Source organism: Vidua macroura, chromosome 8 (assembly GCF_024509145.1).
Source record: "Vidua macroura isolate BioBank_ID:100142 chromosome 8, ASM2450914v1, whole genome shotgun sequence".
Taxonomy (NCBI): domain Eukaryota; kingdom Metazoa; phylum Chordata; class Aves; order Passeriformes; family Viduidae; genus Vidua; species Vidua macroura.
The window spans coordinates 20327581-20350331 of NC_071578.1; the positions used below are offsets into that span (position 1 = coordinate 20327581).

Here is a 22751-nt window from a genome sequence, read left to right on the forward strand (position 1 = left end):
TTAAGTATCCATTTCACATTGCCTGATTAACACATAACACTATGCTTGTATCAGCCGCTAAGACAAGAACTGAAAAGCATAAGAAATTCCCTGCATGCATTATGTGTGGTGCTAGCAAAAGAGTGAGATGTGCCCCAGTCCATCTGAGGCACAGCAAGTTGCATAACATCATTACCACTTTGCAGGGTCTGTCGTCCTCCAGCCAACACTCCACTAGGTAACATTCCAGTGGGAGTCAAACCCTTGAGTGTCAGCACACTTTCACTCTCCTCCCTGTGTGAAAAAAACAGTAACAAAACCTTAAATATCTGCACATGAAAACTTGCATTGAAGTAAAATAATGGGTGGGGAAAGGGAGAGCCTAGTTTTGCTGTGTTTTAGGCATGTCAAGATTGAATGTAAATTCAAATTCCAGCAATTTAAAAGGTGAAAAGAATTATATTCCATACCAATCTTCCCTCCGCCTAGGAGTTATAAATGCTGGCTGCTTCTGAACCAAATTCTGAGCAGTTATTCACATACAGGTTCATTAGCTTTGAAATGAGCACTGAATGCTTCATGAGGTACAGAATATATCTCACTACCATAAAACAATCCCCAATTTTGTTTTAAATGTCTCTACCTTGGGAAATAAGAACTTTAAAAAATTACCCCTATTTGAGCAATTATGTTCTGTGGAAAAACAGACATTTTGGGTAAATAGGATGATGAAATCTCTACATTTAAAGAAGATGGAGTATTTTTTAAATAGGTGAAAATAATCAAACCAAAACTGGAAACAAAACCACTCTACTCTTCAAGTTCCTGGTATGTCAGAAATTTTCAGAGTCAGTTCTGACCTCCTTCATTATACCCATTAATTCAGTCTTTCTATCTGATATTGCCTTTCCAAGACTCTTAGTTAACAGCTCAACAAACAACATGTACACTAAAGATCATGGTCTCTAATTTCTTGAAGCATGTCTCAAAAATAACTCAAAAATATTCTTCAACCACAAAGTCCATCAACAGCGTGCTCCAATATGCCAAACAAGATTCTGATGCACAGTGATCTCCCTGAAAAATCTTTGGCATTCGTTATCCTGAAACAGAGATGTTTACCTTGCATATGTAATAGGGGTTAAGGAATGCAGAAACCATGCAAGTACCTGAGAACAGAGAAGACTCTTGCCATCTTGCCAATTGCACGAATTTTGTTTCTGATTATTTCCTTCCGTGCGGCAGCTGTACCTACTTTCAATAGAAGAAGAAAGAATCTCAAGCTCATGATTATTTAGAAGGTCATTGTTTTAAACTGCATCAAATTTAACACAACTGTTTAAGTTCAGTACTCTTCACAGGAGGTCAGTACCCAAACATTTAAGGGCACAATGTTATCAAATGAGAGCTTCAGAATGCCAACAAAACCACCATCACCTCTGTGTCCACAAAATACACACAAAAAAAGTTTAGATTGTTCACAATGATTTTCTAAACCTAGTAAGCATCTGAACTACCACCACTACAGTGTAGTAACTATATTAACTCCTTTGCCTAAAGTTTACACTTCAAATTCTTAGAACTGATATGCATTAAGAATGTGTATGTTTGTATATCAACATGTAAGCAAGTAGCCCAATATAGAAACCAAAGAGATACTAAAGCCACAAAAAATAAAGATTTTCTAATTGTTACACAGCTGTTCAAGAGAAAACAGTGGTTTCCTTGTTTTTATGTCAGCTACCCAAAACTACATGAAAACCTCTCAGAAAATAAACGGGCAAAAAATTGCAGTGGTACCTTTCTTACCACTGAAGTCTGTGTTCCAAGTCATCTTAGGTTTGCATCATTTGCAGAAATTACAAATACCAAAGATCTGGAGTAAATACTGCACATACCACAGGGCAGAGTGATACCACTTGTGACAGACAAAAGTGAAGACAAAACTCTGAAAGGAGGCTTGTAATTAGGAAGGAGAGCCACCTTTGCCTGCCTTGACATGAAAACAGAAACACCTTTCTCCAGCACCTTTCTCCTTTCTCTAGTTTGTTTCAAAGTTTAAAAGTCTTCCTTCCCCTCATCTTACTTTCCCTTTGCTGACTCCTCAATTTTATTAAAACAGTAGAGGCAGATGAGGAGATACCAAAACCAAAATCCTTAATTCTTCTCAGCTATTGGAGAAGGAGAGCATTAATCACATCAAGGTAATAGTAACTCAAGTCATACTGTGAATTGAACCACAGGGAACCAAGAGTGAACAAGCTCAGACAGGTCTGTTGGGTATTCCAGAACTCCATGTACAGTGTTGTTCAGTCTTGGGAGAAAGGTAGACAATAAGAAGTTGCCAACTAAATTGCAAGAGTGTAGAAAAGAGGACCACAGAAGTGGGCAGAGGAAGAGCTACACGTCCAAAATTCACCGACTTGCATTCAAAAAGGGAGCTGTGGAAGAAGCTGTTTTCCATCCCTGCTCACTAGCATGGGGCTTCCCTGTGAGGATACAGACACTCAGGCACAACAGTCACACTGCTCAGGGCACAGCTGCAAGGACACAGCCCTTCTCTGGCACAAGAGTGGGTAGACTTTCCACCCTGATCACCAAACTAAATAAAATACAAAAGATAAAGCATGTAAGGGCAAACAACAACAACAAAACCACACAAGACAGAAAAGGTGTAATGACAAAGAAAAAACGGGGGCAGGAGACAACCTTTGTAAGAACACAATGACAGAATTTGGGGTAGGACAAATACCTGCCAGTCCATATAAACAAAGCAAAAAAGCCAGAACTGCTGAGTATAGTTTTTTTCAGACAAAGTTACAATTTTAACAGACATCAAACTAAAAAAGTGACAAAACAGGTGGCCCAGGAAGAACCTGGAACAGGATAGTATGAAACATTCAACTTTTACTGAAAATAATTTCCTTGAAATCTTAACTTTTCATTTTTAAAGTTCTAGAATTTTTTGCTGTCTCTCTTTGAACACTACTGAATAGCCACTTGAGAATCCAGAATGAGAAGGAGACTCTTTTAGAGTTTGAAAAGCTCAGGGCTAAGGGGGACATCCAATATTTCTCTTTAAGTTCCTCAATTTTTCTTCTACCTACACCAATTCACTGATGCCAAGCTGTAATGTGGCAAATGGAAAGACTTCAGGCAGTGCTAGTCCCTCTGCTTTAAAATGAGAAAGGTTGCTTTGGTGTGTTTGGTTTGTTTGAGGGGGTTTTGTTTGTTTGTTGGGATTTTTCTTTTTTTTTTTTAAGATGATTTCTCATTGCCCTGGCTGTCCAGAAGCAACACAGCCAAGGCAAAGAGCCAATGGCATTACTCCAGACTGCAGCACTGCACTAATGTGGCCATTGAATCCTGGTTAGATAATGGCATCTGCTTGCAGAAGAATGTCTTGATTACACCCTAAATTTTAGGAGATATGACAAAGGACTTCCCCATTTCCCATTCCCAGTGCCTGCATAAGAAACAAATTCTGAAATGCTGACATGTTATGTCCCAGATACAAGTTTTGGAAACATGTCTTAAATCTAATGCATTCCAAAGTATTAGAAATATTCTCTGGAACCAACAAATTTATACAGAGAGAAAAAGTATTATTAGGCAATTAGTAGCCAGAATATCTCTGGACAAAACTATCTATCCTATGATTTCTGAAAAACAAGTGACAGACCATGAATTTAAGTTTGTAACTAGCCTTCTTTTTACAATTTGCATCCACCCATCTTCAAAATTCAGAGAATCAAAAAGTACTTTTTTTGACATCTCAGTTAAGAAGACGAAACGTACTACACAAACCAGATTTTTGAACGTTTTATAAACACATTCCATGCACAACCTTAAAAAAACAGCTCATGAGGAAAGTATTAAAGAGCAAGACAGACAACTGAAAGCTCCCTACACATGCAGGACCAAAGATAAAATTTTAGAAGTTGATAAAAGAATGAAATTCTACAAAAAAAGAATGAAAAAAAGAGGAAAAAAATTCATGCACAGAAAGACAGATGTCTTGAAGTATGACTTCTCGTAACAAACTACACAAGTCTTTATAAAATTCCCATTAAAATGGTTAATAATCATAAAATACTACATAATAACTGTCAATAGAAAGGTATTTTCTCATTAATACTTTATACTGTCAGGTTCTGTGAAGTCATATTTCAAAACATTCCTACTCTGTCTGGTCTGTACCTTTTTTATTGCCATATATGAGTCGCTCTTCAGATGGAGAGTCCAGAAAAAAAGGAAGTGAACGATGGAGAAAAAGGTGAGTGAGACAAAAAAAAAAAAGATATTTAACTTGGTAGTGGTAATAAAGAAGGAATGGAGAAGAAATATGAAAAAAAATAAAACAGATTGCAACACTTGAAAATGCATTCATCAAACAAGAAGTGGAATTGTTGAGAATATTTAAAATTTGACGAATAACAAGTGAATGCTTGAAAGTCAACAGTTAAAAAAAAATCCAACCACATAAAAAGATAAAGCATAGACAGTACCTAGGTGGCATAAGAGATGCATCAAGCAAAGAAATTGTTAAAGGAGACAGAATAATAAAATAATTCAAATTAAGAAACTACAGACAGGGCATCAACTGACAACTGCGACTACTCTGGCAAACATAAATCCTAATGCCTCAGAATACCACTACACCCTGCTTGGTGCAACTGCTTTATGTTCACTTTAGTAGATTTACTTGCATAAAAAACAGGAATTGACTGTTGGCAGGATCACTTTTGAGACTTCTTCCACATTTTCACATTTTTGGCAATCATCTAAATAGCAGCAAAGTTGAAGTGGCTCAGAACCAATGCACTCCAATGGAAAACACACAGCTGCTTAGCACAACACTATTCTGCTATCAAATTTGAACACAGTAATGCTAAGAAAGGGGTTGTCTCTCTAATGTCTTTATAAATGATCTTTTTATGTTCCTCAAAGGCTGCTGAATGTTTTCTTCCTCCTCCCCCATCAACAACAATTCACCAGCTCAGTTCTGTTATTGGATGAAATGAAGCAAGTCTGAAAAATGTTTCGATGTGACATTAAGCACTTCTGTAAAAAGCCCAACAAAACTAAGTGTGATATGCTAGGTCTTCATGTCAATGTTGCTTCCTAATCATCATGCTACAAACCTCTCTTAACAATCTACGGTATCACAGTTTAAGAGACAAAAAGATGTTGTAATTCATTACATGAATACACGTAATACAGTGTACATATACAAGTTGTCCTTTAAACTCAAATGCAGACTTAAAGTTGCATTTCAGACTTTATTTATAGTACTTTGCCATAAAAATATTGTACCTGATGTTCTCCTACATCAACTGTTATTGAAGGGCAATAATTAAGAAATTTAGTGTATTATAATACATTTATTCTAAATAGCAGTACAGTAAGTTAGTATGTTTCAAATTTTAAGTGCCAAGACATTTGGAGAATTTCTAACCAAAAGTTTGTTTTATATTGAAATCACCTATGAGGATTTGCAAAAAGTTTGTTTCAAATAAAAATCACATACGAGGATTTGCAAAGGTTACTATTACTGCTTCTTGATCACAGACACAAATTTCCTTCTCTGCCCTGCCAAAAGCATTGTTTTCCACAGAAAAATTTGAAGGCAATTTTGTTCAAATGCCAGGCAATATTACACCAGTCTAAGTTAAATATTGTTTACAAGTTATTACCATTAGCAAGATTTAGGTATCTTAAAGTAAACCCTACCGTCAAATTGATCTTCTCCCTCTGTCATCAGCTCATCATCAGAGCAAATGCTCAAAACATTCACCAACATTTCTGTTACTGTATAGGAAAAAATAAATCTTAATTCATTCTGTGTAGAATTTAAAATATTTCCATGTACACAAGATACAGCTAGTCACCAGCAACTCTAGTGAATGAACTTCTCCCACCACAGCTATCACTCAGTAATTTAATTTCAAAATAATTCTTGATGTAAGCTGTCAAAGAATTTAAAAAGCTCAGAAAAATAAGCAGCTATAAATTATACTAAACACTAAACAATCAAACAACATGAACACTCCTCTTACAAGGAGTTCTTTTAGATAAGAAGACTTTTCCTGTAAATTAGTAGCTTTATGTTAAAAGTCAAGTATTTGAATGAGTTTTTATGCAAACTTTATCTAAATATGAAAAATTTTGATTGCTCAAGTTCAGGCTTGAATTGAAAAAGTTATTCTATTCCTGACAACTGCAGTCATGTAGCAGAAGTGCTCAAGCAGAAAGATATTACAATATAAATACGTTATATATAAATATATAATGTATTTATATAAATACAAATTTCTGTTTGTCTTTTCAAACTCCCCTTAAATATATCAACACAGTGGATACAGGCTTTTTGAGGAGAGTTTGTATATTTTTATTCTCCAGGAATATTCTTATTCTGCCACTCAATCTTTCCAATGTATATCAGACTCTTTCTTAAAATATTTAAACCTTTCTCTACATGGAGTATTCAGAAACCTATCCAAAAGGCAGTTGGTTAAAAAACCCTGTAAATTGCTGCCTACATTTATTCATTACTAATTCATGCAACCCCCATGTTATCTGCTATGGTTGTATTCTTCATTCTTGGGAAAGAGTTACTCCTCTACTGTAAAAAAAACCCCCAAATTATTATGATTTTGATCTGATCAACGCAGGCCAGACAATATTGACATTAAATCCTTCCTCAAAATTGGAAACATGCATTTGTCCAAAGGCAAGGCTACCTACAAGGGCCATGACTCCAGCAGTCTGAAGCACTGAGCAGGACAATGAAACACTCAAGCACTGTTAAATAAGCTGCTGCATGTCATTACCATCAACACAACAAAAGCAAAATACAAAATATCAACCCTTTGCTGTTGAAAACATTATCTACTGCTTAATCAGGCAAGAGAGATATAAACCAAATCCTCTTTCAAATGTGAGGTTCCTTCGTTTAAACATAAAAAAATTGTTGAGTGAGTTAACCACAGTAAGAGGTGTCCAAACTATTTGCATTTAACTGCTCACTAAAGACAACATAAGCAAATCTAGAATCCTAGGTTTTTATGTCCTTAAATACATAACTGCATAATTTATGTAAATTTATTTTATTTGAATTAAATTTAAACTAAATTAAAAAGAAATTTTCAAAGAAATCTAAAGAGCTCTCCAGATCTCTTTTTATGAAAAGAGCAGTTTCTGTCATAGAAGGATTTTAAACAGACCCAAATAGCCTCTAACCTCGTTGCTTGTCAACTGAGGACTACTTGTGGCCCCAGTGTCCTAGATTCAGAGTTATCATCTCTAGAGGGAAAAGGAAAAAAAAGGAGGATCTGTGCTAAATTATCTTTTTTACAAGAAAAAATTATAACTGAAAAACTTATCTTTAGTGAAGGTCAATCTGTTATAGCCATATAGGAAAGTTAACGAAATTTTACATGAACATCTCAATATAAATTTATACCTATAACTACACAGGATTAATAATGCATATAACTTAGCATTCTGTAGAATAAGAACAATGTAAATATTAACTTCAAATGCAGTTCAAAGGTACTTAACCATGGAGATGTACACCCTCAATGGAAATTATAATTTCTGTTAACATCTTAGCTATATTAGATGCAGTTCTAACTACCTTGACTTAAACAAGAAAACAACACAAAAATAATGCAATTCATCTGTCATTGGTAAATATATTTTGAAATCAAAAATCTTCCCAACATTAATCTGGGAGAAATAGAGATTTAAGTTGATGCATAACATCTACTAACCTTTTTCTCCAACAAAAGGCAAAGACCATGTGAAAACATCCATAAAATTTGGTAGCCAGTAAGGATGAGGAGAACAATTGAACTGACGAATATTCATCACATTGTTTTCATATTTTAATACAGCAGCTAAAATGAAATTCAGACATTTTGAAAAGAATGTTTAAAACTTTTGAGTACCACAGATGTAAAGTCACAGGCTTGGCTAAGGTCTATTTATACCTTAGACTAAATAATCCCAAAGGTATTCCATTTTCTTTCTTTCACAGTATTTACAGACAGGTAACTAATGGAGCACTTTGGATTTTTACTGTGTATGTTTCACTTTAAGGTACTGTTACATGTCAATACAGGTCTGTACTATCCTATTTTAGGTCTACAATCAACAAAGATTTTTGAAAGTCCTGAAAAGGTACCATCTCAGTAACTTTAACAAAACTAACTCAGAACAGCAGTATATTCAGTATATGCAAATTCAGATTTTATTCTTCATATGTGTCTTCTCATGCTATAAGCCTGGAGTAAAACCATAGACATCTTGAAGATGAGGGAAAAGAGAAAGCATAAAGAAAAAAGACAGAAAACCAGAAGCATTCTAAAGCTAAACAAGGAGTTGACCACATTTTTCTATACTTACACTTGCATCAGACTGGGAATAGCTCATGTGAAAAAGGGTTCTATGAACACAGTATCCATAGAGATAGTGAAAAAACTTAAAAAGCCAGTTGAAGATATTTTTACTTCCCCTTTACTGTGCAATCAGTGAAAGTAACAACAGCTCATCGTTTTCTGTGTACAGTTATGCACCCTACAGAAGTGATATGGGCTGGAGGTGGTTCTTTATAGGTGGGTGGAAGAAAATGCAATGTATTTAATAGAAAAAAGGTGTTGGTTTCAAAGGAGCACTATTTGAACATTTGGAGATCATTCATTCATCACATACTTGAAATGCCTTACTTTAATATCATATTTGAATTTCAGCAGGCTTTATTTTTAAATTCTGTTGTTGAACTTTATTCTCATCAATGAGTAATACTAATTCACAGCTAAGCTCTTCTCTGTTATTCTGACTTGTAAATCTTTCTCCACACTATTAAACATGCTTCTCCTGATCAACTCTATATCTTAATATTTCCAATGGTAATCAGGATTTTGATCGCTACTTGCTCTTCCTTGATTTCCTCTATGTGGCCATTATGGGAATTACAATCACAATTAAGATGCTCAGATGCCACAATCCACAATGCAAACCACCTTCCTTGCCCACTAAAGACAATCAGAGGAGTGAAAACTCATAGCACAGGGAAACTTTGCCTGACTGGATAACACCAGTAGATCTAATCACAAGTACTAAATAGCAACAACTTTCACAAAGGAAACCTCTGACCACACTTATGCTTCAAGGTACTCCTCTTACAGGACATTGTCATTTATGGCTCTTCTTTATAACTTTCATTAATGGATTTTCTTTGTCCTTTAGTTTCTTAATTGGCAAAAAGCAGTTGATATTAGATTATCTAGTTAGACCATTTTATTATAACATACAATTGCTAATAACAAGTTCTTACCTTTATTATTGTAGACATCCAGGTAATTAGGTGCTGAAAAAATTGTTATTAAAGATGGGAACCCTGTAGTTTGACTTTTCCTGTACATTCTATAACTGTAAAACCAAACAAATTATATTACATCTTACAGCAAATAAGCAATTAATTTTTATTTTACATTGCGTCTATTTCTTTGAAAGATACAAAGTACTCACCCTGCATCTTGTGCTTCATGTGCTCTAATGATTGACAACAAATTATTATTTTGCAAAAATTCACAAACTGCTGGATAGCTGTGAAATGAAAACAATTATGAGTAAAAGATAGCCTCTTAAAATATTCAGGAAGAGTCAATACTAAAACACCCAACTAGATCACAGCATACTCTCACCTATAAAAGTAGGAGCATCCTCTGACTGTGTTGTGACTGAAATGCTCTGGTGAATTTTCATTTCCAAAATCTTCTGAAGGATCTGACCACAATAAGTCACACATTGGTCCAAATGCTGGAGGCTCTTTGAATCTGTCTAACTGTTTAGAAAAAAGAAAAGGCAACAGCACAAATACTCTTTAAATATTGAATTATTAAGTTTTACACATTTGTTAACCTACATATCCATCAATACCAAGCATTTTTAGAATAAATCCCAACCATATCAAAGAGAAGTAGTTTCTGTATAGTTTTTCCTCTCCTCCTCATGAAATAAGGCACAGGCATGCCAAAAGAACCAAACCTGTTAAGAGCAATAAGATGTATTAGTTGTAAAAAGAAGGGAGATAACTTCCAGACTGATGGATATGTGTAATACAAGGTCAAGATACAGACAAGGAACAAAATGGTCCTTTTTCATGCACATGCCACATCTACCAATCTGGAGATACTACCAGGAATTAGAAAAGAGAAAAGGTACAGAAAACAGGAATTATAAAAGAAAAGCATGAATAATTAGCACCAACTAGAAGAGACTAAATATGTATTATGAAACAACCCTAAAAATCCAAACCGACAAAAGAAAAAAAAAACCACCCTGAAACCCGTCTCCACAATGGATCATTTAACAATGTAATGAAGATGCGACTGGCCCAGCTGTCTAAGGTTTTTCATACAAGCTTTATTTTTCAGCTCTATCCCTGATGTAATGGGCCATAAGAGTTTTGGCAGATTTTCTCTCGGTTTTTCTCTTTCTGCTTCTTTACTGATTTTCACTTGAAACACCTATTTTAGCAGCCTGCAACTCTCCTAGTAACCACAGTCAAAAAGGGCAGAAGTTAAGAAGCAAAGTGCATTTGTTAACGTAAAAGGAAAAAGCCCTGCTTAATTAAGTTACAGGCAATCAATCTCTGATGTCCCAGAAATGAAAGTAGATATCCCAGGTTCAATGTAAAGTTTATTTGGTCTTTATGTAGCTGGAGTTTGTTCACAAGATGATTTTATCCAAGAAATGTAGGAACGGTTCTTTGATGGACAGTGCATTTATCTCACTTCACTTCCCATACCAAAGAAGATGACTTTGATGGTACTAGAGAACACTTAACTCTTCATGACAGGCTCGAAGGGAGGTTTGGTGAGCACCTGGTGAATTTGAGTCTAACGGTCCATAGGAATCCATTCAAATATGGAACCAGCAGTAGTGCCAAGCTCTCTCATGCCCTGGAAAATCAGAGCTCCCGAGGCTGCCACCTGTAACATAAGTGGAGAGGTCCAGATCTTTACAAATTCCTGCCAGATAATGGTAAGGCAGGTATTAACTGAAGTTGTTGTTGGAATTTATTCAATATTAAAATCATGTGGTTTAACATTTCCCACACTGGATGAAAAACCTGGTATGGAGTATTTCTTCCAGATTGAAGAAGTCAGTCCATCAACTTCTGCAAGTACCTGAATTTCTGTAGATTAAACCATCAAGTTTCTAAACCTCCAGCAATAAATATGGGTCCAGAAGCTAACAGAGACATTCACATAAGGAAGTTTCAACTGTTTGCTGATTGATGTTTCCTGCAATACAGAAGGCTGAAAGTCTAGAAAACATTTCTAAGATTTTTTTCTTTAGTCTTCAAGGATTTTCCTTATGACTTTGGCCAAATCAATAGAGGCATTATAAATAAAAGTTTTGACTGCCTGCAATTAACACATCTCTCTCCCAAACTAATTTCTTATAGCATTGAGACAATAATGTAGCTATTTCCTGAAGTAAGGTCAGTTTGTAAAAAATAAATATACTTACATAAACTTAAACATATACTACATATACTTACTTACAAACACACCAAATCAGTTTCTTCCCCACTAGACAGTCTACTAACTGTCACGGTTGTCAGGATAGCTCAAAATTTAAGGAAATGTCACTTCATGTTATTTAACCCAGACTACATATATCAAATCAGAATAATCAGTTTAAGGGCTTCTCTATTATTGGCACAGCAAGTAAGTTAAAGGACACAAGTAAATTCAAAACACCTGTTACTGATTTAACTATTTCTGATGTGCTTTGACTGTAGCAAAACAGAATCTCAATACAAACTGGCTTAACATTTTTCTGAATATGATCAAGGTAACCGAGAAAGACAATTTTCAAGAATAAGAATCAATACGCCTGGTGTTGAAACAGAACTAGGCAGTATATTTTTTAATATACTGTAAAACATTTAAATCTAAATTATTTTCTAGGTACTATGCAGTCAGGACAACTAAAGTGACATGCATTATACCTCCACATGGATGTTCCAATTCAGAAGCACCAAAATCTGAGAGGCAGATTAAGGTACAGCAAATTAAAACAATTTTACTTTTGAGGCAAAGGACCTTCACAGAAGTTTCACACACAGACACTAGTTTTAATTAATCTGTCCTAATTTTCTTGAGAACTATCACCTAATAAAGCCTAAAGAACAACGTGAAGGCCAGTGAAAAGTGGCATTCATCTTACATATTACTGAACAAAAGGAAATTTCAGCAGGCCACAGAAAGGAAGCAAGGTATTACAAAGACAGACTCCCAGTTGTGCTGCCATATATTTCAAGGCAATTTGACCAAGTCTTGGTATCAACAAAAGCTAAAAGAGTGAGCATCTGCTGTAAATGAGGAAAAAAAATTTGTCTCTCTTTTTTAGAGTCCCCATAATCTTACCTGCATATTTCCTTCTTTCTAAAATGCTAGGTTTAAAAATGACAATTCCTGGCATTTTGTTTCAGTAGAAGTCTTGGCAGTGTAAATGAAATCAACTAAACATCATCTCTAAGTTGATGGACATGTGTCTGAAAGAGACACTCTTTACCAAGACAATCAAAATATTAATGGAATTGATATTCAGAAAACAAAAAATCAGATTACTTCAAGTTTGACAAGCTTCCATTTTGGCAGAAATATGAAGCACCTAGAACAACCTTTCCAGTTAGGATTCATTGTCATGCCTAATATGATAGCACTCCTCTTCTGGAAGTAAATTTATGATGGCAAAAATAATAATTTAAATTGTGTAGTTGAATTGCCTTCCTTCATGTCAATATTGAAATTGTCAATAATGAAAGACTTCATCCAGAAGAAACTGCGCCCTGCATATTTTTTTTTTTCCTTAGGTGATTCCTGCACTATTTATAGAGCTGTGATTTCCCTTTTATGCCAGATAATTATGCCCTTGCAGCTAAGACCTCTCCTTAGTAAGAACTTCTGCTAATAAACCAGAAGGCCTGGAATATTACACAATTGTCTTGATTGCTTACAGAAGTAACTTCACACACCAGACTTGTACCCCAAGTATATGAATTTTTCCTAGATATAAAATGAGCATTTCACATCACCCATATAATTTAAATACATTTAAAATATCAGTGCATGCCAAGCTCTAATGCAGCTATTGAAGCCACTGCCAATCCATGACTAGCGCCTTTTTCAGATTACCAGATGATTATTTAAAAACAAAGAAGGCCCAAGGAACAGTTCTATTAACATTGCTTTATATTTATAAATGTGTTTTTCATCAGAACAAAATACAATGCAGATTTTCATAGATGCATATAAACATTTCAGCCTAATGTAGCCTTGAACATTACAGAAGCACATCTGAAAGTACAGGCCAAGACAAAAGAACTACCTTTTAGTTAAATTTACTTGACACTTTGAAACCTGATCAGCTGCAAGACTGAGACTAACAGAAAAATGATTCACAATCCTGTTATGACAGTGGCTTTCCAAAGTGTTTTTCCAGAATATGTTTTCTTTACATTACTTTCCAAAAAGCCTTGACCATACTTCTTTTCATCTATATAGTGAGAAGTGTTAAGGCTTTGTGAGAATGGCACTGTTTGGTCTCTTTGCTTTCTTACTTCCCTTCCTCTGCAGAATGCATTTGGATTTCTGTACACGTTAGTATTTGTTTTGACAATGCAATGTGCCTCAGTACATTTTCCCACTTTCACCACTGATCTTGTAAATACACTTCCTCTCTGTTTATACCATTTTCTTCTCCTCTCACATCACTCTGCTTGGCAGTGTAATATCTGTAAGTAAAATAAACTGACATTTGAGGCTCTGAAATGGTCCAACCATTACAAAAATTCCCTAACAAATAAATACAGTCAATTCAAAAATGAGATTCAACTGGACGGCCTATAAATTTGAGGAAAGGGAGAGGTAAAAAAGAAAAACAAAGCACAAATAAAGGAGAAAATGCTAAGAAAATGAGAAATGTAATTAATGAAGATAAAAAGACAAAATAGGCTGCAATATATACTTTTATATACTATAAAAGCAATTTAGGAGCATGCTTTTACTTTCTCTCTGACATTTAAATCTTTTTACAAACAGGCTCCCATGTACTTTCTTCCATATGTGGATAAACCACATTTTTTCTTTCATCCTTACCTATAATCCCAAAGCTTTCTTAGAACCACCTACATATATTTTAAGCTGAAATCATCTACATTTTAGCTGTTCCTAATCATAACAGGAATGGTTTTGATTTCCAAGTGCAGCAGTTAAGATGTCAGCTAAGTTAACCTAAAGAAGTCTAAAAGCAGTATGCAAAAATGAAGGCAATGGAAAATTCCATTTTGATTGAAAATTCCCGTCTGATACAATCTCCACCTGACAAGCTATCCATGCAAGTAGAAACCACGTTATTAGAAACAGATACCTCATGTCATCACAATCTTCTGCCCTTTAAACTGCACACCACGATTCAGTTTCTCCATTGTGCAATTTTAAAAAAACCTTTTAAATTCTTCTTATTAACGTACTCCGCACATTCACCACAGTGAGAAGTATTCCGCAACTGTTACTCAAATGCCTACCAAATTTGGCATTTTAGATAGCAATCTGAATTTCTATTAAATACTGCAACATCTCACTTTGTCAAAGCTAAAATCCACATATTTAAGACAGTAAAAAATTTTTCAAAGAAATTGAAGAATAACTGAAACATGACATGAGATACAGTAAACAATTTTAAGACTACAATTAATTTCAACAAGTTTTCTCCTGGAAGCCATGAGAACATTAGCTCTTATCTAGAAAGAAATACAATGTATTATTCTGATTAGATATGAAACTCTTCACATGTACTACCTGTCTCAAAAAACTATGTGAGGATTTTGAGGTTTCTTCTTTGTGTGTGTTTTGTAACAGTCCCAGCTGTCCCAATGAAGTCTACTAATGGAAAATGCACTAGATAATCCATGAGATTTTAATTATGATACTGCTTAGCCTACATTTCAGTTCCTGATTTACACTTCAACAAGAGACAAGAACAGAAAATATACTGACAACTTTGTAAAGATGACTTTGTATAGCATCATATAAATATCTCTATTTCCACTTATTTTCAAATACACAAAATACTCACTCTCCTAATGTCATCTAGTGTATTAATTTCTGGTGAAAGTCCACCATGAACACAAAGAAACTGTTGATTTAAGAGAGCAGCAAGAGGGAGACAATCAAAAGCTTCCATACAAGCATCATAGACTCTTTCAGAGTACTTTATTTTACCTGCAGGAAAGAAAAAAGAAATCATTAAAAAATCCATAATATATGTATTCTAGTGGATCATGGTTATAAGAATATATATCAAAATGAATGCTTAAAAAAACCCAAAACAATGAGTAGTTTAGGTGATTAAATGAGCATTAATTAAATGAGCATTTCCAAACACCTTAACAGCAAGCATGTTTCTAAGACATATTTTCTTCCAGAACTATAAACTGTTTTCACTTCTTCTGTAATCTCAAGTGTGAAGAAGCTATTTTTGTTTAAAAAAATATCATTGAATTATTTAATATTTTTATACAATTATACAGCATACTTCAGCGCAAAATACTACTAAGAAATTTGTGAATTCTCATTTACAGTGAAAAGCTAAGAACTCATTATAGATTATATCATTTTTACCTACATCAAAGAGGGTTTCACCAGGCCAAATGATCCATTTATCACAGGATCAATACTTATACAAGCCTTCAAATAGAGAGGTATATACTATATTATATCACCAAAGAGTTATCCTACTAGTATAGCTGAAATCAATCCTCCAAATTAAAAAATTATCCCACTGTAGGTACTTTTTGCTAGCTTCATAACACTGCTCAGCAAGTTACTCTGTACTCCTGACTACAGCAAAATTATCTACCCCTCCAGGACTTTAAAATCAAGATTGTTACATCAAAATTTACTCCATAATGTATATTTACAGCCAGCTCTCTTCTTGCACTCCAAGGCCACGCTGAACTGCAAGCAATTCTGCAGAAGACAATGGGGCCTCCAGATGTTTGCAAGGCCTTAATTAAACTAAGAAACAAACATTTCTCAAGCACAATGACAAACAGATCAGCAGGTTGGAACTAGCTAATTTTACATTCTTAGACACTACTTACATTCTTGCTTAAAGGTAAAATATTCTGTTAGGTGTCTGCATTCATGGTTGCCTCTCAAAAGAAACAATGTGCTTGGGTAAAGAATTTTCAGGACCCATAAGTACAGCACGCACTGTTGAGAAAACAGGACAACCAGTAAAATATACTAGTTTATATGAACTTTATAATTACTGAGAAATACTGAATAAGGATGTTAACAGTTTCAAAAGGCAGGTACTGCTTAATGTGCCATTTTAAAATAGCACTACTTCCCCAAATCCAGTTCTGGACATGAGTTATGCAATTTGCTTATTACTTTTCCTAATAACAGCCACATAGAATGCTGAAAAAAATTATATTTGCTGGATATTCAATAATAAAATAAACTCAGCAGAATTAAACTGTAGAACACTTTAATCTAGACAAATACTGTATGTGTTTCTGCCTAAAATCTGGTATAATATATGACTCTGAACACTGGCAAAGAAGAAAAGTAGACATTTATTAACAGAGACTGGAAAAAAAAGAACTGACAAAATAAGTTTCCTTAAGGTTAGATACATCATTTGGATATAATTTTTAAACTACAAATGACAGAGTAAATCATCCTTTCCCCAAACACTGGGGAAGCTGATTGCTTTTTCAGTGTACAAGCAGCAAAGTCAAAGAATTATAGTAATTTTCCATCTATCATTATTACTGCAGCATCAGCAGCAAACCCTTAAAAAGATAAGAGCTAAGAACATGCACAATTATTTCAGTTTAAAGTCTGTTACCACCCAGCAGTCCTGAATGCCCAAAATATATTTCATAAATTTCAAATCTAAGTCTTGTAATTTTTTTACTGAGCAAAGAAACCTAAAAACCCCACAAGTTTTGGATTTTACTGAAGTCACCTGCAAGCTGTTATTATCATTGTTCTTAATCAATACCAGTACCCTGAAGCTATCATTACTCAAAGTTAATTTGCATAGAATCGCAGAGTACATGATAAAGGAAGAAAGAAAACAAATGGACAATCTAAAAATACAGTGCAAACATTGAGAAACACATCAAAGATTTTTATTGTGAAGTTTAAACTAATTACTGAATTTTTATCTTCTTAGTAAAAACATGGAAAACTAAACTTTGTTCAGAAGTGCAGTGGTTGAAAAGCTTTCATACCAGGTTTTGATATATTAACATATAGAGCTGATATGTAAATGCCTTTTTCCAAGAACAATTACATTATTTGTAATCATCAAGAACAGGCAAAGATTCAATTAATAAATAGAGAATAATGTCTATTGAAATTTTTCTTTAAAGATGACTTTGAGGCAATGGCTCCTGCTACATCTCCTGTCTACCATCTCTAGCAACCCCAAAATGCATTGTGCATGCCTTTCACAGCACATACCCACACATTACCAGAACTGCAACACTTTAATATAGAAACAAAAGAAATGTGCTGTAACTTGCAAGACACTATTTTAAATGGCAAGCTATTCCATTAGATTTAGTATCTATGAAGAGATCCCAAGCTGAGGCACTTCCCAGGCTGGTTACAGAAGAACACTTAACTTAAAAACCATGCTCTGAAACTAATCAATGTGAATAAGTGAATATCTTTGAAATGTAGCACACTTAAGAAACATGCTGAAAATAAAAAAAATTATTTGAATTCAAAGTAACTGAAAAATTAATGGCAGAAACACAGGTCATCCTTAGGGAATATCTGTATTTGCTCCAAGAATTTTTGTAAAGAAAAATAGTAATAATTATTAAAAACCATTTGATTATCTAAATAAAATTAGCTTCTTTTATAAAAATAAAGAGATAATAATATTAAACAGATAATAGTATTACGAACAATTGAAAGACCTTGCAGTCATGACTCACCTGTTCTCCATAACATATAAACATATTACCAGACAAGCAGCAGTATGCATAACAATGTAACAGAATTCAACTTTTAGAAAAACAGCTAAAGAAAGAGGAGAAAAAATGAGTAAGTATGGTGATTTCAACAGGACAGTCCAAACAACTGGTCAACATCCTCCCGTAAACAGGCCTTTATCACAGGAGAAGGCACAGCAAGGAAGAATGCATTCAAATGTTAAAGCAGACCTAAAACTTCATTTGAAAACCTAAGTGAAAGTGTGCTTATAAAAAAATTAGGACAGAATAGATTAATATATTCAGTTACCTCTATACTAAAATAACCTCTGTCTACATAGTCACCGAGGAAGAGGTATCTTGTGTTAGCAGGTGATCCTCCCACTTCAAACAGCTTCATTAGATCAAAGAACTGGCCATGAATATCACCACACACTGCAAGCAAAAATTTTGTTCAAATTAATTTAAAAAAATCTAACGGAGAAGTTACCAAGTTACAGTTAACAGCCACAAAGTACTTCAATTAAGAAGGTATAAAGCAGGAAAAGAGAAATTTTTGAAGGTTCCCCCTTTGCTTTTCCTTAAGATGCTGTCTTCACTACCTGTGACTGATGATATACCTCTGACTCCAGGAGATTGGAGGGTATTCTTCCAACACATTTAATGCACTGAGCACTGAAGTCTTGAAAGCTCAAGCTTTAGTGTTGTCCCCAACTCCTTCGGTATCTTTGCAAATTCTCCTTGGTATGTGTATTTGAAAATGCCTGCTGCTTTGCAACAATTTGCTGAGTCCATGTGAACTTGAAAAAAGCAGGGAGTATACTTTTGTTTCTGAGTCAGACTAACATACTTTTTAATAAAATCCTATCTTCTCCTTGCTCAGTGACTTTTCTCCTTCAAATAACCATGTTCATTATTTCAACAGTGGATTTTTCCTGTGTTTTTAGAATATGAGAAGGGACAAGACCAGTGGTCAGCAACAAAGGCAGAAGTGCCAAAGATAGCAGCAGATGGGAAGTCTTTAGGGAGCATACAGCAAAACCAGGTCATCTCACAACTTTAAAAAGTAATTAAAAAATGCATGGAAGAGACAACTGCTCCTATCTCCTCTTTCCCATAGGAGTTCCCAAGTTCAATGGAAGTCAGGAGCTGCCTTCTCACTTCTGCATAAGGTGTCACTGGTAACAATTAACAGGAATTTGAGAGACTATGCCTTTCATTGATGCAAAATGTTGCTGATCAACTGACAAATAGTATTTCCTGACTTCTTAGAGTTTATCAGTAAAATCTTTGGGGAAAAAAAGTTGTCCTAATTTTGGAAAGAAATCCTGGATATGGCATACCACATTTTAAAGGTTGTTATTCCCTTAGAGCAGACCATTCATCATCGCAACCTACAAAATATGAGACTAAATAGAATGTGCACTCTTTTATGTCTCTTTCCTTAAGATTTCTACTCCAACACTGAAAGAACTTCCCTCCTTTTAAAATTGCCAATATACCAATTACCTGTATATAAAGAAATATAAAAATGCTAAACAAACTTTAATTCTGAGTTTATCTGGAACTTCAAAGGACTCTGAGCTCAGTCAGCCACTTAGTAGTTTCCACCATTTCAATCACTCATGTTTTTAAAAATGTCAACAATAATAATGATGTATTGATGCAAAGTTTTCATTTACCCAATACTAACAAATAACAAGCTGATGCCCTGAAAGAAGCTCTCAGACAGTAATTTTATATAAGTCCATTTAGAAGAAAACACATTCAGATTAAAGAAAATGTGATTTGAACATAAAAAGCAAATCTACTTTCATTATCATGAATAACAGACATGCAACACAGCTACTTTCTATGACTCTAGACTGTTTATAAATAAAAGTATTAAAGGACATAAATTCCACCTTTCACCAGGTCAAATAGAAACAGAACTGTTCCAACTATGAAAATACTCAAGAAAACCCTAAAAGTCAGTTTTGTATCCCAGCGGCTCTGGCCCTAATGTCAAAGATACTAAAACAATCTTTATCAGTACTACTGCTCTCATAAGAACGTGCTTTTATGTGCAGTCACCAGTCTCACTTACAGAACAATTTAAAGGTGTGTTTTTCGCTAAGAACCCCAGTTCACAGTATCTGTTTCAAACCACAATAATGAGCTTCTCTTCACATATTTAGATTTCAGAATTATCCTGAGTTCAGGTAGATGCCTTATTCCTACTTATAATATTGAAGGAATTAGAAATTCCTATTTCAACAGCATTTAACTACTTCCTTCTTTTTTCCCAATTTTAATACCAATCCTACTAGCTTTTTCAATAGGTTTAATGCCTGCATTTGTTCAGCAAATGCAGTTGTCAGGGATAATTCAGTAGGACTAACAGAGAAATTTTGGTTCAGCAATTTGAAGACAAATTCTACTACTGAAAAAATATGGCTTTTTCAAATTTAATTATGTATGAAATTACCTAGAAATATTACCTGTAATTGGAGCTTCAACTTCTATCATAGTTTTTTCCCTCCGTAATATCGCAGCACCCTCATTGATGATTCTAAGTGCAATTTCTTCATCCACTCGACCTTCCTTTATCAAGTGGTTCTTCAAAATGTCAACCCTTGGTCTTCCATCTGTGTCAAACACTTCTTCAGATGTCAAGCGATGCGTTGGTGGAAAAGGGACAGCTAAAATTTAAAAAGAAGAAACAGTAGTCATGACACTCAATTTGAAAAATTGAGTCCATCTAGGAATGGGGATCTATCATGGAATAGCTGCTATCCCAAGTAGCAAACTTGTCTTTTCACCAAGGAATTTTATTACATCATTAAAATCTGGACAGAATAGTGCTGTGTGTGCATTAAAAAAAAAAACATCTATACTATGTAAGGTTGTAGAAAATATAAAACAGAGGTAGAAGGCATAGTAATATGTACAATATCTGGAAGAGCCAAAACTGACTTTGCAAAGGGAAATAATCTCTCTCCATTAGACCACCATTCCCTGAAGGACGCATGAAGTACTGGTGATACAGGATTATCCATTTAATAACCATTCAGACTTTCAAAATTACAAATTATCCCAGCATCAAAGCCTCAGGGGAAAAAACCCACCAAAAAACCTCAACCAAACAAAAAGAACCACCAAAACAAATGCAAAGCTAGCAAGAAAAGGATCCAATACTGTTCAAAAGACTAGGAATGAAAGGAGTCAGTAAGCAGTGGCTGGGGACCCAAGCAGGCTCAGCAACCGCCCAGACAGCACATTTGGCAATCTGTAGCAGTTCAGTTACTGCACAAGTGAAATATGGATGTGAGCCATGGAAAAAGATGACACCTCAAAATTGCCACTAAGCAATGTCATGGCACTCAGGATGTTACAGGAAATAAAACTGACCCTGTCCTCTCCTCAAGCATACTACTGTTGAAAGAATGAACTACAACAGAAGCAAAACCATTCTGTTTCTCACCATTTGAATACTGTATGTTAAAAGAGAAAAACAGGAGGAGCACATCTATTCAAAGATAAGAACTAGCAGCATGAATACACTTGTAGACAGAGTATTCATATTTATTTTCGTACTCTCTGAAGTTGAACTTTACATTCCAAAAATCAATGCTTAGATACTGAAACATTCCCTGACTTCATTTAAATCGATTTCTAGATTACTAGTAACACATTGCTACCCTTCTATTTTATGGAGTAGTAAAAATGAAACACCTGATGCACAAATCATACATATATTCACTGAAATTAAAGTTTTCTAAAAATTAAACTAGAGATATGTCTACTATTCCTCTTATAAAAGTTTCTAGGTAGGAAAAAGCTGAAAAATGTGCTCCTACATATTGTAGAACAAATTCACCACTTTTCTGTGGACATAAAGTATTTGATTAATAAAAATTTTATGCCTTTCCTTCAGCCTCCTCTATCAGCAATTCAAATGCTAAAATGCTAAAATTCCATGTAGTCCAAATGTTAATAAACTTATTTAAGATATCAAAAGACAATCACTTCTGTTCCATGCACAATTGTTTAAAAACATAAATCTGGCTCTGAGAAATTAATTATTCCGACAAAATAAATTTATCTAATTTTTAGAAGCACTTAATTATGACCCGGCAAGCATCAGTTCTAATATTCACTGCTTTTCTGAACTTAACCTTTCCAAACTTCAGATTCTCTTAATGTAATTTTTTACATTATTTGGAAGTTTATATCCATCTGTACATGAATTAGTTTTAAGCTCTTTCTTGCCCCACTTTTTTTAATACATTATTTGTGGGCCCACAACTGCCTTCAGCAATTCAAAGTTGAGCTCATCTTTTTAGGAGAAACCAGACAACTCAAAAAGATTTCTCCTGCTTTAATTCCTTTAAAAGCAATAGAGATCTCACACATCTTCCCAAAACCAAAGTCAGTCACCTCCAAGACACAGTTTTGTAAGAACTGTGCTCCATTAATACTAGTATTATTCAGATCTACTTAGGTGAAAGATGACTCTTTTGTTCTTTTTGGAAGCTTTTTGTGGTAGATGCAGGGTGTGGCAGAGAATGTTCTGTTGAGGTGACCACCCGTTCTACATTCTCTTAAAGTGCAAATCATTACTAACTTGCTACAACTACCAGTGGCTGCAGAATTCAAGAAGACCTTTTCCTTATGTCAGTTCAGATATTTCAGGGGTTTAAAGTCCATGGTAAATTAAATTTTCTTCTCTTAATAAAGTTCTTATATCTAC

General features: G+C 34.5%; 1 protein-coding gene across 6 annotated transcripts in view; it reads right to left on the reverse strand.

The window, feature by feature from the left end:
• PPP3CB (protein phosphatase 3 catalytic subunit beta) overlaps positions 1 to 22751 on the reverse strand; it is a 46961-nt gene that overhangs the window by 15469 nt on the left and 8741 nt on the right. For 4 of the 6 annotated variants that reach the window (XR_008438215.1, XM_053984332.1, XM_053984330.1 and 1 more), the window contains exons 2-12: positions 20500 to 20700; positions 18330 to 18454; positions 16166 to 16277; positions 15139 to 15284; positions 9690 to 9829; positions 9514 to 9591; positions 9320 to 9414; positions 7755 to 7880; positions 5713 to 5790; positions 1149 to 1233; positions 176 to 273 (exon numbers count right to left, since the gene is read on the reverse strand). Coding sequence is in view for 5 of the 6 variants with exons in the window: in XM_053984332.1 (XP_053840307.1) it covers positions 176 to 273; positions 1149 to 1233; positions 5713 to 5790; positions 7755 to 7880; positions 9320 to 9414; positions 9514 to 9591; positions 9690 to 9829; positions 15139 to 15284; positions 16166 to 16277; positions 18330 to 18454; positions 20500 to 20700 (1284 nt within the window). In the remaining variant the exon portion in view is untranslated. The remainder of the gene's footprint in view (positions 1 to 175; positions 274 to 1148; positions 1234 to 5712; positions 5791 to 7754; positions 7881 to 9319; positions 9415 to 9513; positions 9592 to 9689; positions 9830 to 15138; positions 15285 to 16165; positions 16278 to 18329; positions 18455 to 20499; positions 20701 to 22751) is intronic. The other 2 variants (XM_053984331.1, XM_053984329.1) reach the window with 1 other exon arrangement.